Raw genomic sequence first — 20,187 nt, forward strand, 5'->3', positions numbered from 1 at the left:
CTACCAGTAATTTGTCTCCTTTCTCTTTATTACTATATTCCTTTCCTTTTCATCCATTCTTGTCTAAGTTTTCTCCATAAACAGTTATCATTATACATAATGATAATTGTGAACTACTTTTTTTACACTTTTGCTTTCAAATGCAAACCGGAATTTACTTTTACGTGGAGCACATTTTAAACTCAACAAGACATCCGGTGAAGTCAGAGCAATACACAGAATCAAAACATAGCAATGAATTGCAGCGTGTAGTTCATGAAGGTAAGTCATCGTTTGTTGGTAACAATGCATATTAATGAGCTTGGCCTGGTGGTAATCTGAGAATCTCTGGTGAGCTCAGTTTTATTATTACCTACAGGGAGCGTATGTAACCCTAAATTGATTATGCATCAAGATAGTGTAGAATGAGCGTGACAATGTAGGTTCTGTATAGCAGCATGGTTGATCCAACATAACAATTAGATTCAACATGATGTGAAGATGGGTCTAACATGTCAAACAAATCCAACACGATAATAGCATTGCTAACAACAGTTTGATATTAAAATTATTTCAATTATAGGCAACTCTATATTTAGTTCCAATATGACAACGACATAGATTCGACATAGCAGCAAGAAAAATAAAAGGTTAATTAGAATCAAAGAATAATAATAATAAAAAAAAGGAAAAATTAAAAAAACAAACAAAAAAAAAAAAACAAAAAAAAAGAAAGAAAGAAGAAAGAAGAAGAACAAGAAAAAGAACAAGAAGAAAAACATGACATAGACTAAACTGAATACGACAGCTAACCTGATCCAGTGAGAACCGTCCAAGGCCTATGTAGCTCTGATTGAAACTGGCCCGTTTTAGATACTATATTTTAGACATCATAGTCATCTGTCATCCTGTAAAGAAGTTATGCTATACAACAAATATTGCATAACGTTTTTAATAGATAATCTCCAAGGAAACCTGTTTGTTAAAAATAAATCTGAAAAAAGCATAAGTATCCAGCATAAACATTTTTTATATAAAAAAGACAGGGTAAGAGAACGTAGTCAAATAATGCGTGGTAATGCTATCTGTGTCACTACTGTGTTTTTATCCTCTAACACCTTTCATTATTCATATTATCATTAATACTGTTGCATACTCATGATTCATCATTATTATTACCATCAGGAATCTGTAACTGAGTAATAATTTTAATAATCTATTTGTAATTTTTATATGGCGTAATGGAAATACCGGTGATAAAAATTGTTTGATAAGAATGCATTTATAATAGATTTTACAGAATCCTCCATTACATATTGGTTAATAATGTACCCCTCTGTTTTAGTTTATTTCTAATTGCTTTTTGAAAGAGATTCGGGTAAAAAAAATATATATTGTTAATTGACTGTACTCCTTCCTCTTTCGTTTCCATTACTGTGGCTGCGAACTTTCTATAATTATTTAATTAAAAGTTTATCTAATCTCTATTCTTTACATTGTCCTTATCTTGTAATTCATATTCAACAGAGGTATAGATTGCTTCCTGTAATACACTTCTTGCACAAGGCACAGCAATGCTGTCTTGCTATTGGTCGAGGTGTAAAAGGTCGACCAATAACATTAAAGGATATTTTGCCACAATATTAGGCACAGGGATATATATAAGGCCTTAGACCCAGAGTTAAGTATAACATACATGCTTACTGAAGGGAGCAGAACATTGTTTCATATCTCTTAAGAGGTCCAGTATCTACGGAGTGATTTGCAAGGTGTGTATATATATGGATTTTTGAAAAGTTATTTTTATAATTTGTTTTTTGAATATAAGGTTAAATAAATGTTTATAGACTAAAGTATTGAACGTATGGGTCAATCTTCATTGCTTGCTATGTAGGAAGTTCATTGCGTTTTGCACAAATTTGCTTATAACATTTTGATTTCTCTATACTAAGAGAATAACGTTTGCCTTTTCGTTTTAGATGAATAGCGCCCTAATCCTTCTGGTGGCCGTTGGTCTTTCCTGTTTGATGGCAGCCCAAGCAGCATCCTCATTCGGCGTTCTAGCTGGCCTAGGAGCCTTGACGAGCGCTGTAAGCAAGCGCAGATATCACGGTGCTAGCCATGGACGCGGCCATGGCCATGGATATAGAGCCCCTAAAAGAAAGTACCGTCTCCGCTTCCGCCGGTCCGTTGCAGCAGCAGCTGAGGAAGATGATGACCTGATTTTATCCGCCGTAGGACAACTGGATCCCAACACCTGCATTCCCAAGTTGTTTTGCCTCCTGCAGGCGAAGGATGAATCCGATCGTACCCTAAAGGAGAACAAGATTGTGGAAATGTTAACCGATAATACTATGAAGCCAAACTCCTACAACACTGCCTTCGTCTATGCTAGAGATGTGGTCACTAAGACGAAGGACTCCTCCGCCTGCAAGAAGGCATTCCCTACATGCTCACTTGGTGAAGAGGAACTGAGTGAGATGTTGGATCTAGCTTGGGGCTGTGACTGCGGCTCGGGAGGAAAAGAGTAAAATTGGCAGCTACAAACTCAGACGCTCCAGTTAGAGTTATTAGCATCTTCCTATGGCTAGAACCACAGAAGGGTGAAAATGGTCCTAGTGTCTCTAATGTCCATTGGACAGTGCAAATCGTATGTTCACTGGTGAGTCATACTGTGAAGAGAAAAGCTCTAATTGCGGTATCCCCATCTGGTGTGCATACATTATATGCAGATATTCTGTAGATAATATTTATTTGTTTCATGCCTGCGAGTCAGCGGGTTGTTGATTCAAAGACAGAAGCCGTTTTATTTTCTGCACCAAATGTATGGTTCTTACACCATGTTGCTAACCATGGTGAAAGTCTGATGATTTGAAACAAATAAATCTGAATATATTTTCTGGAACAATTGTTTTGTTATTCCTTTCTTTTTCGCCGTCACCTGGAACATTACCTATATTCACAGGCACAGTGTACAAGAATTCTGACTAGGACGCTTAAATTTAGTATATGTAAAGATAACTCTATATCTATCTGTAATATATATGTGTCTATATATGTATCTTTATATCTATAAAGATATATATATTTATACACATGCACATGTATCTGTCTACTGATATATCTATATCTTTATCTTTATAATTAAGTGTATATATATAAATGTATATATATATATATATATATATATATATATATATATATATATATATAGATAGATAGATAGATATACCTATACTCGTGTGCATGTATGTAACTAAATGCATATATATGTATATATATATAATATCTGTATATATCTGTGTGTGGATATAAATAGATATGACTACATGTGCGTATATGTATATGTATACATATGGTATATATGCATATTTTTAAACAAACAAACAATTCTAAATATACATATATAAGTATGTATATATACATATATACGTACATACATGTTTGTAAATATATATACATATATGTGTATTCATATCTTTGTCTATATATGTATGTTCATCTGTTTGTATATATATATATATATATATATATATATATATATATATATATATATATGTATGTATATATATGTATATATTTATCTACCATATATCATTATACACACGCACATGGTAGAAAACCCCTATAATGCACAAACTTATTGATAATGAAAGAACAGTTTCAAAATCTACCTGAATTCCATCTTCAGGTCTAAGGATTGAATCCAGGTGGATTTCGAAACTGTTATCTCTTTATCAATAAATCTAGTTTGTGCATTGTGGATTTCTCTATCATAGTATCAACACGGTAGATTTTTTTTCCATTCTTATACATACATCTATATTCTTTAACTACGCCATCATCTGCTATCCCTTTACCACACTGCACAAACTGCTATACCGCCATCAGTCACTTCCTCAACTCTCACTTTGCAATTCCTCCACCACACCACCAAGCTGCCATTCCTCCACCATAACAGTAATCGTAAAGAATATTCGATCATTTCGATTACTCCTTTGCAAATTAGTAGAGGATAAGCAATATTTCTGCCTTAGTGGGAAGCTTGGTATTGTTTGTCCTTTAATGAAATACCAAATGTGCATCTACGTTTTGAAACCGAGAAACAAGTGTTGTAACTTTTTTTATTGTCGGTATTTATCTATTATAATTTAGCTTTTCATTTGTTAGTTTATTATTATCCAAAGAACTATTAATTCTACAAAGTGCCTCGTTACCTCCACGGAAACGACGTCATCTCCCTTTTACGAATAATTTCCTGGGCTATATATATGTGTGTGTGTAAATATATAAATATACGGATACCGTTAAATTGGATCTTCGATATTTTTCCAATAACGAAATTCTGTAAATATGTGTTATATATATATATATATATATATATATATATATATATATATATATATATATATATATATATATATATATATATAAAATCGTTAAAAATAAAACATGGCCTGCATTCGCAAGTGAATTAGGATAAACTTTTGATATAATTTGATATACTACAATTACTATAATCAAGCTATGTCTATATCACATTATTGAAATGTGTAGGTTAATGATATTCCCCGCATCGTTTTTTTATATTCTACATAAGCTCTATCTTATATGCTTGTCATATAGAAATTTTCACAGACTCGCACACACATGTATGCATACGCATATATTCACTGTTTAACCTGTTAATTCATCTTCTACTTTACGTGACATACCAGTGTGTTTTGACTTTCCTTTCCGCAAAGGTTATGTGTTGCTGTAACACATTCACAGTTTCTAATCAACCAACATTACAAAATGTGTAAAAAAGAAAAGTTTACACTTTAAGGTAAGGTATGCACCAGGCTCACCCATTTATTAACCATGGGTTGATATGCGGTTACTTGACTGACATAGGTTGCCAGTGCGTGTATTGTTTAACTGTTTTTGTTATGGTAAAAAAGTCAATGGAAACGTTGAACCTCTTGTAAGTTTATCATCTATAAGTGTTTGAACGTTTGTGAAAAGACGTATGGGCGTATGTGTGTACATCAAATTTTGTAAAGTCCGTATAAATATGCAAATGCCTGTATGTGTGCTGTGTTTTATGTAGCCACAGGCCTTGGATCTTACCGCATTTTTACACAATATAATAGCGAAACGCCTTTCAAAGTCGTTTTATCCACAAGTAGAAAAATTTTTATCTAATTGGCCGCCTTTCTGCTTATGACAAACCAAAACGTACATGAGAAAGGTACCACGTGATTTAATAACAGGTTGTCGGTTTCGTCGTCTCTTCCTTCTTTATTTATTTATCTATTCATTGTTATTATTATTTATTATATATATATATTTTTGTGGCAATCCTTCATGGGCATATTTTTTTTCTCGTCAATACATTTTTCATGGATAAAACGACTTCGAAAGATCCGGTGGTTTGACGACGCGTTTCGCTAAATTATGTAATGTGGAAAAAAATGGAGGGGGCGGGGGCACATGCTCAAAAATGAGCTTTTTAGGCCAGTCGAATGAATCATATATGTATTGCTATCCCTGAGTCCCTGAGGCAGTTCGTTGTTGCTTGCGACCTCGTTCTGGCAACTCCGGCGACGCCGCAGGTGCCAATCCGTATCGGTCTATGCCGTTCCTTTGGACCCGTCATCTTGCGTGGAGAGACGGAGCAACAGCTTGCTCCGCATGTTCTTTCGCCCAGACATTGAATCTACCTATACAGGAGTAGGTAGAGACAATAATGCCATAGTCGACATTATATATATATATATATATATATATATATATATATATATATATATATATATATATATATATAGAGAGAGAGAGAGAGAGAGAGAGAGAGAGAGAGAATGTGTGTATGTGAATACACACACACACACACACACACAAATATAATAATATAATATAATATATATATATATATATATATATATATATACCTATACACGAATATGTGAATAAATATGTATACTACTATGTTGATACATACATACACACACACACACACACACACACACACCACAATATAATAATATATATATATATATATATATATATATATATATATATATATATATACATATATATATATATATATATCTCCCTCTATCTATCTGGCCGCTTTTCTGCTAATGGCAAACCAAAATTTTTTCGTCCTGTAATGTCCTCTCTTTTTATGGCAATCCTTCATGGACATATTCTTTTCTTGTCAATACATTTTTCTTCAAGTGGATAAAACGACTTCGAAAGATTCGGTGGTTTGACGACAAATTATTAACCCATGGTTAAAAATTAAGACATGAACTTAACCCTACCCGTTAACTTTTCTTGCTTACATATTTTTGTGATGTAGGCCAACTAGAAGCTATGATTTTAAGAGCCCAATAGATGGGTCCTACAAGAGTATGGCGAATGGTGAGCTTAGGCTGTAAGGCAGACAACCAAGATGTCTTGATTCCTCTATGAAAGAGCAAGGTTGGAGTGAAATTGCTCCTCCTTGGAACGAGGTATTGCTCCTTGGCTCCCCTCGGGAGCCTGTCTGTCATACTGGGGTGCAAAGATAGCTATGAATCACGTATCTAGCATATGATAATCGGAGAAGGAAGTGTTACAGCAATATATAGCTCTTTCCGAAGGGAAAGACAAACCCATTGGTAATTCACGTGAGGCAGAAGATGAACTGACAGGTTAAACAGTGAATATGTGTGCATGCATACATGTGTGTGAGTTTTTGAAAATTTCTATATGACAAGCATGTAAGATATAGGTTATGTAGAGTATAATAAATACGGAGAATATCATTAATATATACATTTCGGTAATGTGATATAGATTACAATAATTGTATTGTATTGAATTATATGGTGTATGTATACATACATAAATACATATATATAGATACATATATAGTCCTGGAAACTAGCCGTGATGAAGGGGAGATTAAGCCATTTCCGGGGTTATCGAGGCACTTTATAAAATCAATAATTCTTTGGAGTAACCTTATAGATAATAATAACAAATAAATCAATAAACGAATAGTTTGGCACCTACGGCGTCGCCGGAGTTACCAGAACGAGTCCGCAAGTAACAACGAACTGCCTCAGGGACGCCGGCTCCGGATTTTTCCTCAGGGTTGACTCCCGAAGCCTGTTCATCTTAAAGATGCCACAAGGCATCACTATCCAATATTCGCAAATCTGTGTGCGTATGCATGCCCGCATACTCTCCTACTGTCTCCCTCCCTCTCTTCCCTCCCCCCCTCTCTCTTGTTTTCATTCCCTTTCATCCCCCTTTCCGTCTTGTTCATCGTTTTTTCTCTCTTTTTTTCTTTCCTTTTTTGAGATTAACATCTTTCATTGCAGCCATTTTTGTAGGTACTGTAAAACGCTTTCCAGCAATTTGTCTCCTTTCTCTTTATTGCTATATTCCTTTCTTTTCCTTCCTCCATTCTTGCCTCAGCCTCCTTCATAAACAATTTTCATTATACATAATCGCCATGCCTTCTTAGAGCCTTTCTTTTAGCTACATTTTTTCTTCTACAATTAATTTTCATTCAAATGTAAACCAGACTTTACCGTTTCGTGGAGAACATTTTAAAATCAACAAGATATCCGATAAAGTCAGAGCAATAGACAGAATCGAAAAATAGCCCTGAAATTTTCTTCCAGGTATAAAATCAGGTGAAAGGTGAATCAGTTTCTTGGTAACAATGAATATTAATGAGCTTGGCCTGGTGAGTGTGAAGGTAACCTGAGAATCTCTGGTGAGCTTAACTTTATCATTACCTATAGGGAGTGTATGCAATCCTAAATTGATGATGCGTCCTATCTAGATACTGTAGATTGAGCGTGGTTGATCCAGCATAAAAGTTAGATTTAACATGATGTCAAGATGGTTTCAACATGATAGATAGATCCAGCACGATAATGACGTTGATCGCAACAGTTAAATATTAATAAAGACAACCCTATACTAAGCTACAACATAACAACATAGATTCAACATAGCAGCAAGAAAAATCACAGTTAAAATCAAAGAAAAAATTCAACTCGACAGATACTCTAAACTGAACACGATAACCTAATCCGGGATGGCAGTGAGAATCGTGCAATGGCTATGTAACCTTGATTGAAACTGACTCCTTTTAGATAATATATTTTAGACATCATAGCCATTTGTCATCGTGTAATTTGCCATTTGTCGTGTAATTGAGTTGCAGTACTTAAAAAAAAAAATCACGTTTTATATACAAAATCTGCAAGATACATGTATGTCAAAAATCCTAACATGCCTAAGTATTCAGCATACACAAATTTCAGTTAGAAAAAAGTTACAGATGAAAAAAACGTAATCAACTAATACGTAGTAATATTATCTGTGCCATTATTGTTCTCATTCTTTACCGCCCTTCATTATTCATATTATCTGCGTACCCATGATCCTTGTTGTCATCGTCACCATCATTATCATTATCATCAGGCATCTGCAACTGAGTAATACTACTAATGATAATCTATTTGTCATTTTTACACAGATGTATTAATTGACATAGTAATTAGAGCAATTGAAATTACGGAATTACGGCGATAGTTGTTTGATGAATTAATTTGTAGTAGAATTTACGGAATCTTTCATTTTTATTGATTAAGAATGTTCCCCTCTCTGTTATTCTGTTTTTTTTTCTTCTTTTTTTTATCGGAAGAGATTCGGAGTTAAACTGACTTTTACTTCCAAAGCATTTTTGTGAATGGTAATTGATTCTACTTCTTCCTTTTGGTTTCCATTTCTGCGACGGCCAACTTTATACAATTAAGTTTATCTGATCTTTTCTTTACTTTCTTCTTTATCTTGTAATTCATATTCAACAGAGATATAGATTGCTTCCTGCAATACCCTTCTTGCACAAGTCGCAGCAATACTGTCTCGCTATTGGTCGAGGCGTAAAAGGTCGACCAATAACATTAAAGGGTATTTTTCCACAGTATCAGGCGCTGGGGCATATATAAGGCCTTAGACCCAGAGAATCTCAAACAACAGGAGATTAGTATAACACACATGCTTACTGGAGAAAGAAGAGCTTTAAGTCTCGTATCGTTTCAGAGGTTCAGTATCTACTGAGTGATTTGCAAGGTGTGTATATGTGAATTTGTGATTATTTTTTCAGGTTTAATAAATCACAGTGTTTATAGACTACAGTATTGAACATAGGGGTCAATCTTCATTATCCGCTACGTAGAATGAAGTTCATCATTTGCTTATAACATTCTGATTCCCAATGTAATTTACTATATTAAGAGAATAAACGTTTGCCTTTTCGTTTTAGATGAATAGCGCCCTAATCCTTCTGGTGGCCGTTGGTCTTTCCTGCTTGATGGCAGCCCAAGCAGCATCCTCATTCGGCGTTCTAGCTGGCCTAGGAGCCTTGACGAGCGCTGTAAGCAAGCGCAGATATCACGGTGCTAGCCATGGACGCGGCCATGGCCATGGCTACAGAGCCCCTAAAAGAAAGTACCGTCTCCGCTACGGTCGGTCCGTTGCAGCAGCAGCTGATGAAGATGACGACCTGATTTTATCCGCAGTAGGACAACTGGATCCCAACACCTGCGTCCCCAAGATGTTTTGCCTCCTGCAGGCGAAGGATGAATCCGATCGTACCCTAAAAGAGAACATGCTTGTGGAAGTCCTAACCGATAATACTATGAAGCCAAACTCCTACAACACTGCCTTCGTCTATGCTAGAGATGTGGCCACTAAGACGAAGGACTCCTCCGCCTGCAAGAAGGCTTTCCCCAAATGCTCACTTGGTGAAGAAGAACTGAATGAGCTGTTGGATCTAGCTTGGAGCTGTGACTGCGGCTCGGGAGGAAAAGAGTAAAGTTGGCAGCTACAAACTCTGACGCTCCAGTTAGAGTTGTTGGCATCTTCCTATGGCTAGGGCCACAGAAGGGTGAAGAAGGTCCTAGTGTCTCTAATGTCCGTTGGATAGTGAAAATTGTATGTTCACTGGTGAGTCATACTGTGAAGAGAAAAGCTCTAATTGCGGTATGCCCGACTGGTGTGCATACATTGTATACAGATATTCTGTGCCTATTAGTAGATAATATTTATTTGTTTCATGCCTGCGGATCAGCGGGTTGTTGATCCAAAGACAGAAGCTGTTTTATTTTCTGCACCAAATGTATGGTTCTGACACCATGTTGCTTACCATGGTGAAAGTCTGATGATTTTAAACAAATGAATCTAAATACATTTTCTATTGTTTTGTTATTCCTCTCTTTTTCGCCGTCACCTGAAACATTACCTATATACATTGGCACAGTGTACAAGAATTCTGACTAGGACTCCTAATCTTATGTAAAGTATATGTAAAGATAAATCTGTATCTGTGATATATGTTATATCTGTCTATTTATATATGTATATCTATGTATATATGTATATCTTTATATCTATAAAGATATATATATATATATACTTGTACATATGTACATGTATCTATATATTGATATATCTATTTATATATTTATTTTTGTAACTAAATGCATATATATATATATATATATATATATATATATATATATATATATATATATACGTGTGTGTGTGTGTGCGTGTATGTTTATAATATATACATATATGTATGTTGATATGAATATATGTATATATGTGTACATGTATATGTATATGTATTATATATGTGTATATATACATATTTTTATACATACATACATACATACAGATAATGTGTGTATGTATGTACATTTCTGTATATACATATATACGTGTGTATGTATGTATATATAGGTATGTATATTTAACTGTATATGTATATTTGCATATATATGATTATATATATATATGTTTATCTGTTTATATATGTACATATATGCATACACACATACATGTATATAGATGTATATGTTTGTGAATTAGTAAATATATATACATATATACATATAAATATATATACATATACATATACATATATATAAATATATATATACATATATATACATATATGTGTGCATTCATATATATATGTATATATGTTCATCTGTTTATATGTATGTGTGTGTGTATATACGAGTGCTATACCACCATCAGTCAATTCCTCAACTGCACTATCACTTTGCAGTTCCTCCACCACACCACCACTCTCCCATTCCTCCATCACTCCACCACTCTCCCATTCCTCCACCACACAATCGACCTGTCATTCATTCCTCCGCCACAATAGCAATCGAAAAGAATAATCGATTACTTTTTTATTACTCCTTTGCAAATTAGTAGAGGATAAGCAATATTCCTGCCTTAGTGATGGGAAACTTGGTGTTGTTTGCCCTTTAATGATATACAAATGTGCATCTGCGTTTTCAAACTGAAGTCAAGAAACCAGTGTCGTAACTTGTTTATTACTGGTGTTTATCTGTTATAATTTATCTATTTAACTATTCATTTATGTGTTGCTATTATCCAAGAACTATTAATTTTACCTCGTTATCTCCACGGAAACGGCTTCATCTCCCCTTCCGGACTAGTTTCCAGGGCTGTATATATATATATATATATATATATATATATATATATATATATATATATATATATATATACATTCATACATACGTACAAACATACATACATACACACAATTTTCCTGACACCGCTAAATTGGATAATCGATATTTTTCGAATAACGACAATCAGTAAATATATATCTATATATATGATAAAGAATTAGGATAAACGTTTGATATGATTTAATATAATGCAATTACTGTAATCAAGCTATGTCTATATCATATTACTGAAATGTGTATGTTAATGATATTCTCCGTATATTTTCTTATATTCTGCATAACTTATATCTTACATGCTTGTCATATAGAAATCTTCATAAACTCTCATGCACATACATGTGTGTATGCGTACATATTTACTGTTTAACCTGTTAATTCATCTTCTATTTCACGTGACATACCAATGTGTTTTGACTTTCCCTTCCGCAAGAGTTATGAATTGCTGTAACACTCCCTTCTTATTCACCGATTATCTTATCACTAGAGGAATCGACATCTTGGTTGTCTGCCTTACAGCCTAAGCTCACCATTCACCATACTCTTGTAGGAACCTCCTATCAAGCTCCTACATACATAGTTCCTAGTCAACCTACATCACAAAATGTGTCAACAAGAAAAGTTTACGCTTTAAGGTAATCAAGCTCACGTCCCAATTATTAACTATGGATTAATATGCGATTACTTGACTGATATAGGATGCCAGTGTGTGTATTGATTAACTGCTTTTCTTATAAAAAAAAAAAAAAAATCAATGGAAGCGTTGAACCTCTCATAGGTTCATCATCTATGAGTGTTTGAATGTTTGTGAAAAGACGTATGGGCGTATGTGTATATATCAAAACGTGTAAAAGTGCGTATAAGTATGCAAATGCCTGTATGTGTGCGTATATCCATGCCCTTGTGTATGTGTTTTATGTAGTCACAGGCCTTGGATCTTGCACATTTTTACACAATATAATAAGCGAAACGCGTCGTCAAACCACGGATCTTTCTAAGTCGTTTTATCCACAAGAAGAAAAATGTATTGAAAAGAAAAAAATATACCAATGAAGGATTGCCATAAAAAAAGAAAAGAAGAAATTATAGGATGAGAAAAGAAGGAAGAGACGACGAAACCGATAACCTATTATTAAATCACGTGGAACCTTTCCCGCGTACGTTTTAGTCATAAACAGAAAGGCGGCCAAAGATAGAGGGAAAGAAAGAAGGTAGGAGAAATACTTGTACATGCATATGAATTAATGAATATGTATGCACACTCACACACACACATATATATGTATGTGTGTATTTGTGTGTGTGTGTGTGTGTGTGTGTGCGAGTTTGTGAATATATGTATATGACAAGCATGTAAGATATAGATTATGTAGAATATAACAAAAGATATGGAGAAAATCATTAACATACACATTTCGGTAATGTGACATAGATTACAATAATTGTATTATATTGAATTATATTGAATATCAAATGGTTATGCTAGTATACCTGCGAATGCAGACAATCTTATATATATATGTATATATATATATATATATATATATATATGCATATATATATGTATATATATATATATATATTCATATATATAGATATAGATAGAAACTAGATATTAAGGGGAGATTAAGCCATTTCCGGGGTTATCGAAGCACTTTATAAAATGAATAGTTCTTTGGAGTAACCTTATAGATAATAATAACAAATAAATGAATAAACGAATAGTTTCGCACCTGCGGCGTCGTCGGAGTTGCCAGAACTTCCTCAGGGACTCCGACTCCGGATTTTTCCTTAGGGTTAACTCCCGAAGCCTGTTCATCTCATAGATGCCACAAGCCACCACTGTCGTATCTACGGAAGATTAACCCAGCATTTGCAAATCCGTGTGTGCGCTCATGTGCGCGCGGGCATGCATACATATCGTCATTATTATCCTTATACTTATTATTTAGTTGAAGCTAAGTTATAGTTAGCAATGCATATAGGATTTCTTCGACTGCCCTAAACAGCTAATTTTTAAGCATGTGTCCCCCTGACCCCCCACCCCCCTCTTTCTCTCTCTCTTTTTCTCCCTCCTTTCTCCCCCTCTTTCTCTCTTCCTCCCTCTCTTTTCCTACATCTCGTTCTCACTCTCTCACTTTCTCTTTATTTCTCTCCTACTATCTCCCTCCCTCACTTGCCCGCCCCCTCTGGCTCTCTCTTGTTTTCATTCCCTGTCATCACCCCATTGTCTTTCATTCAAAGAGAAACCAGACTTTACCGTTTCGTGGAGCACAGTTTAAACAAGTTATCCAATGAAGTCAGAGCAATACATAGACTCGAAACATAGCATTGGACTTAAGCATATCTTCCAGGTATAAAATCAGTGTGTAACTCATGAAGGTGAATCACAGTTTCTTGGTAACAATGAATATTAATGAGCTTGGCCTGGTGAGTGCGAAGGTAATCTGAGAATCTTTGGTGATCTCATCTTTATTATTACATATAGGGACCGTAAGTAATCCTGAATTAATGATGTGTCATATCAATATACTGTAGATTGAGTTGATCCAGCGTAACCATTAGATTTAACATGTCAAGACGGGTCCAACATGGTAGACAGATCCAACACGATGATAACGTTGATCACAACAGTTAAATGTTAATAAAGGCAACCCTATACTAATAAAACATATATTCAACATGGAAGAAAAAAAAATCACAGTTAAAATCAAAGAAAAAATTCAACTCGACAGATACTGAACACGATAACCTAATCCGTGACGGCTGTGAGAATCGTGCAAGGGCTCGTTTTAGATACTATATTTTAGACATTATAGTCATTTGTCATCGTGTAAATGAGTTTCAGCATTTACAAAATGAATAAATAAATAAATAGCGTTTTGAATAGAAAATCTGCAAGGATACATGTATGTTAAAAATAAATAGTAACATACCCAAGTATCCAGCATAAACATATTTCACTTGGGAAAAATATACAGATGAAAAAACGTAATCAGCTAATACGTAATAATATTATATGTGTCATTACTGTTTTCATTCTTTATCACTCTTCATTATTCATATTGTCTGCGTACTCATGATCCTTGTCATCGTCAACATGATTATCATTATCATCATGAATCTGCAACTGAGTAATGCTACTAATATTTTATTTGTCATTTTTACACGGATGTACACATTGGCATAGTAATTAGAGTAATGGAAATTACAGAATTACGGCGACAGAATAAATTTGTAATAGAATTTACGGAATCTTTCCTTTTTGTTGATTAAGAATGTTCCCCTCTCTGTTGTTCTGCTTATTTCTGTTATTATCGGAAGAGATTCGGAGTTAAAAATTACTTCTTTCCAAAGCTTTTTTGTGAAGGTTATTTGATTATAGTTTTTTCCTTTTTCGTTTCCATTTCTGTGACGGCCACCTTTATGCATATAAGTTTATCTGATCTTTATTCTTTACTTTCTTATCTTGTAATTCATATTCAACAGAGGTATAGATTGCTTCCTGCAATATCCTTCTTGCACAAGGCGCAGTAATACTGTCTCGCTATTGGTCCAGGCGTAAAAAGTCGACCAATAATATTAAAGGGTATTTTTCCACAGTATCAAGCACTGGGGCATATATAAGGTCTTAGACCCAGAACTTAGTATAACACACATGCTTACCGGAGAAAGAAGAGCTATAAGTCTCGTATCGTTTAAGAGGTTCAATATCTACTGAGTGATTCGCAAGGTGTGTGTATGTGATTTTGTGAAAAGTAACTTTTTTATAATCTGGCTTTTACATAAGGTTGGATAAATCATGGTGTTTAAAGACTACAGTATTTAACATAGAAGTCAATCTTCATTATTCGCTATGTAGAATGAAGTTCATCATTTGCTTATAACATTCTGATTCCCATTATGATTTACTATACTAAAAAAATAAACGTTTGCCTTTTCATTTTAGATGAATAACGCCCTAGTCCTCCTGTTGGCCGTTGGTCTTTCCTGTTTGATGGCAGCCCAAGCAGCATCCTCATTCGGCGTTCTGGCTGGCCTAGGAGCCTTGACGAGCGCTATAAGCAAGCGCAGATATCATGGTGCTAGCCATGGACGAGGCCATGGCCATGGCTACAGAGCCCCTAAAAGAAAGTACCGTCTCCGTTACGGCCGATCCGTTGCAGCAGCAGCTGATGAAGATGACGATCTGATTTTATCCGCAGTAGGACAACTGGATCCCAACACCTGCGTCCCCAAGATGTTTTGTCTCCTGCAGGCGAAAGACGAATCCGATCGCACACTAAAAGAGAACATGCTTGTGGAAGTCCTAACCGATAATACTGTGAAGCCAAACTCCTACAACGCTGCCTTCGTCTACGCTAGAGACGTAGCCACTGAGACGAAGGATTCCTCCGCCTGCAAGAAGGCTTTCCCCAAATGTTCACTTGGTGAAGAAGAACTGAATGAGCTGTTGGATCTAGCTTGGGGCTGTGACTGCAGCTCGGGAGGAAGAGAGTAAAGTTGGCAGCTACAAACTCTGACGCTCCAGTTATAGTCATTTGCATCTTCCTATGGCTAGGGCCACAGAGAGGTGAAAAAAGGCCAAGTGTCTCTAATATCCGTTGGACAGTGAAATCGTATGTTCACTGGTGAGTCATGCTGCGAAAAGAAAAGCTCTAATTGCGGTATGCCCAATTGGTGTGCACACATTAAATTCAGATATTCTGTGCCTATTAGTAGATAATATTTATTTGTTTCATGCCTGCGAAACTGCGGGTTGTTGATCAAAGACAGAAGCTGTTTTATTTTTTGTACCAAATGTTGTATGGTTCTGACACCATGTTTATCATGGTGAAAAGTCAGATGATTTTAGACAAATAAATCTAAATATATTTTCTAGAACAATTGTTTTGTTATTCCTCTTTTTTTCGCCGTCACCTGAAACATTACCTATATACATTGGCACAGTGTACAAAATTTTTGACTAGGACTGCTAATCATAGTAAATGTAAAGATAAATCTATGTCTGTGATATATATTATATCTGTGTCTATTTATATATCTATATCTATGTATATATGTATATCTTTATATCTATAAAGATATATATATACTTGTACACATGTACATCTATCAATGTATTGATGTATCTGTTTATATTTTTATTTTTATAACTTAATGCATATACATAAATTTATATATGTATAAACATATACATGGTTATACACCGCTAAATGGATCATCGATATTTTTCGAATAACAACAATCTTTAAATATATATTTATATATAATAAAAAGATGGAAATAAAATATGGCCTGCATTCGCAAGTGAATTAGGATAAACGTTTGATGTAATTTAATATAATGCAATTACTATAATCAAGCTATGTCTATATCATATTACTGAACTGTGTAGGTTAATGATATTCTCCGTATCTTTTGTTATATTCTACATAACCTATATCTTACATGCTTGTCATATAGAATTCTTCACAAACTCTTATACACATACATGTATGCATGCGTACATATGCACTGTTTAACCTGTTAATTCATCTTCTACTTCACGTGACAAACCAATGTGTTTTAACTTTCCCTTCCGCAAGGGTTATGTATTGCTGTAACATTTCCTTCTTCCTCACCGATTATCATATGTTAGAGACGTGATTTATAGTTTCCTTGCAACCTTACCTTCGTGGAGTACAATTTAAAATCAACAAGATATCCGATGAAGTCAGAGCAATACATAATCTCGAAACATAGCATTGAACTTAAACATATCTTCCTAGTATAAAATCAGTGTGTAACTCATGAAGGTGAATCACAGTCTTTTGGTAACAATGAATATTAATGAGCTTGTGAATGCGAAGGTAATTTGAGAATCTCTGGTGAGCTCAGCTTTATTATTACCTATAAGGACCATATGTAATCCTCTATTGATGATGTGTCATATCAATATACTGTAGATTGAGCTGGTTGATCCAAAATAACAATTAGATTTAACATGATGTCAAGATGGGTCCAACATGGTACACAGATCAACACGATAATGACGATAATCACATCAGTTGAATGTTATTAAAGGCAACCCTATACTAAGCTATAACATAACAACATAGATTCAACATGGCAGCAAAAAAATCACGGTTAAAATCAAAGAAAAAAATTCAACTCAACAGATACTGAACACGATAACCAATCCGGGACGGCTGTGAGAATCGTGCAAGGGCTCGTTTTAGATACTATATTTTAGACATCATAGTCATTTGGCATCGTGAAAATGAGTTGCAGCATTTACAAAAAAAAAAAAAAAAAAAAAAAAAAGTTTAAATAGAAAATCTGCAAGGATATGTGTATGTTAAAAATAAATCGTAACATACCCAAGTATCCAACATAAACATATTTCACTTAGGAAAAAGATACAGATGAAAAAAACGTAATCAACTAATACGTCGTAATATTATATGTGCCATTACCGTTTTCATTCTTTACCGCCCTTCATTATTCATATTATCTGCGTTCCTTGTCATCAACATGATTGTCATTATCATCATGAATCTGCAACTGAGAAATGCTACTAATATTTTATTTGTCATTTTTACACATTGATGTAGTAATTAGAGTAATGGAAATTACAGAATCACGGCGATAGAATAAATTTGTAATAAAATTTACAGAATCTTTCCTTTTTATTGATTAAGAATGTTCCCCTCTCTGTTGTTCTGCTTATTTCTGTTATTATCGGAAGAGATTCGGAGTCAAAAATTACTTTTATTTCCAAAGTTTTTTGTGAAGGTTATTTGATTATAGTTTTTTCCTTTTCCGTTTCCATTTCTGTGACGGCCACCTTTATGCATATAAGTTTATCTGATCTTTATTCTTTACCTTCTTATCTTGTAATTCATATTCAACAGAAGTATAGATTGCTTCCTGCAATATCCTTCTTGCACAAGGCGCAGTAATACTGTCTCGCTATTGGTCCAGGCGTAAAAAGTCGACCAATAACATTAAAGGGTATTTTTCCACAGTATCAAGCACTGGGGTATATATATAAGGCCTTAGACCCAGAGCTTAGTATAACACACATGCTTACTGGAGAAAGAAGAGCTTTAAGTCTCGTTTCGTTTAAGAGGTTCAATATCTACTGAGTGATTTGCAAGGTGTGTATGTATGTGATTTTGTGAAAAGTAACTTTTTATAATCTGGCTTTTATATAAGGTTGGATAAATCATGATGTTTAAAGACTACAGTATTTAACATAGAAGTCAATCTTCATTATCCGCTATGTAGAATGAAGTTCATCATTTGCTTATAACATTCGGATTTCTGTTGTGATTTACTATACTAAATAAATAAACGTTTGCCTTTTCATTTTAGATGAATAACGCCCTAGTCCTCCTGTTGGCCGTTGGTCTTTCCTGCTTGATGGCAGCCCAAGCAGCATCCTCATTCGGCGTTCTGGCTGGCCTAGGAGCCTTGACGAGCGCTATAAGCAAGCGCAGATATCATGGTGCTAGCCATGGACGAGGCCATGGCCATGGCTACAGAGCCCCTAAAAGAAAGTACCGTCTCCGTTACGGCCGATCCGTTGTAGGAGCAGCCGAGGAAGATGACGATCTGATTTTATCCGCAGTAGGACAACTGGATCCCAACACCTGCGTCCCCAAAATGTTTTGCCTCCTGCAGGCGAAAGACGAATCCGATCGCACACTAAAAGAGAACATGCTTGTGGAAGTCCTAACCGATAATACTATGAAGCCAAACTCCTACAACGCTGCCTTCGTCTACGCTAGAGACGTAGCCACTGAGACGAAGGACTCCTCCGCCTGCAAGAAGGCTTTCCCCAAATGTTCACTTGGTGAAGAAGAACTGAATGAGCTGTTGGATCTAGCTTGGGGCTGTGACTGCAGCTCGGGAGGAAGAGAGTAAAGTTGGCAGCTACAAACTCTGACGCTCCAGTTATAGTCATTTGCATCTTCCTATGGCTAGGGCCACAGAAGGGTGAAAAAAGGCCAAGTGTCTCTAATGTCCGTTGGACAGTGAAAATCGTATCTTCACTGGTGAGTCATGCTGCGAAAAGAAAAGCTCTAATTGCGGTATGCCCAATTGGTGTGCACACATTAAATACAGATATTCTGTGCCTATTAGTAGATATTTATTTGTTTCATGCCTGCGAAACTGCGGGTTATTGATCCAAAGACAGAAGCTGTTTTATTTTTTGTACCAAATGTTGTATGGTTCTGACACCATGTTTACCATGGTGAAAGTCTGATGATTTTAAACAAATAAATCTAAATATATTATCTAGAACAATTGTTTTGTTATTCCTCTTTTTTTCGCCGTCACCTGAAACATTACCTATATACATTGGCACAGTGTACAAGAATTCTGACTAGGACTCCTAATCTTAGTAAATGTAAAGATAAATCTATGTCTGTGATATATATTATATCTGTGTCTATTTATATATCTATATCTATGTATATATGTATATCTTTATATCTATAAAGATATATATATACTTGTACACATGTACATCTATCAATGTATTGATGTATCTGTTTATATTTTTATTTTTATAACTTAATGCATATACATAAATTTATATATGTATAAACATATACATGGTTATACACCGCTAAATTGGATCATCGATATT

At 34.9% G+C, this 20,187-nt stretch overlaps 4 protein-coding genes across 4 annotated transcripts; all 4 read left to right on the plus strand.

Annotated features, from left to right (window-relative positions):
- The first annotated feature begins 1,688 nt into the window (after positions 1 to 1,688).
- Positions 1,689 to 2,841, plus strand: LOC119595039. The gene is made up of 2 exons (XM_037944170.1): positions 1,689 to 1,748; positions 1,959 to 2,841. The coding sequence occupies exon 2, from the start codon at positions 1,959 to 1,961 to the stop codon at positions 2,508 to 2,510; it is 552 nt and encodes a 183-aa protein (XP_037800098.1). The 5' UTR covers positions 1,689 to 1,748; the 3' UTR covers positions 2,511 to 2,841.
- A 6,167-nt stretch (positions 2,842 to 9,008) lies between these two features.
- LOC119595048 lies at positions 9,009 to 10,185 on the plus strand. Its single transcript, XM_037944180.1, has 2 exons — positions 9,009 to 9,102; positions 9,296 to 10,185. Exon 2 carries the CDS (start codon positions 9,296 to 9,298, stop codon positions 9,845 to 9,847), a length of 552 nt encoding a protein of 183 aa, XP_037800108.1. The 5' UTR covers positions 9,009 to 9,102; the 3' UTR covers positions 9,848 to 10,185.
- A 5,018-nt stretch (positions 10,186 to 15,203) lies between these two features.
- Positions 15,204 to 16,356, plus strand: LOC119595060. The gene is made up of 2 exons (XM_037944192.1): positions 15,204 to 15,279; positions 15,496 to 16,356. The coding sequence occupies exon 2, from the start codon at positions 15,496 to 15,498 to the stop codon at positions 16,045 to 16,047; it is 552 nt and encodes a 183-aa protein (XP_037800120.1). The 5' UTR covers positions 15,204 to 15,279; the 3' UTR covers positions 16,048 to 16,356.
- A 2,265-nt stretch (positions 16,357 to 18,621) lies between these two features.
- On the plus strand, positions 18,622 to 19,835 carry LOC119595067. Its single transcript, XM_037944206.1, has 2 exons — positions 18,622 to 18,688; positions 18,906 to 19,835. The coding sequence occupies exon 2, from the start codon at positions 18,906 to 18,908 to the stop codon at positions 19,455 to 19,457; it is 552 nt and encodes a 183-aa protein (XP_037800134.1). The 5' UTR covers positions 18,622 to 18,688; the 3' UTR covers positions 19,458 to 19,835.
- The last annotated feature ends 352 nt before the right edge of the window (positions 19,836 to 20,187 follow it).

The sequence above is a fragment of the Penaeus monodon genome, chromosome 3 (assembly GCF_015228065.2).
Source record: "Penaeus monodon isolate SGIC_2016 chromosome 3, NSTDA_Pmon_1, whole genome shotgun sequence".
Classification (NCBI taxonomy): Eukaryota; Metazoa; Arthropoda; class Malacostraca; order Decapoda; family Penaeidae; genus Penaeus; species Penaeus monodon.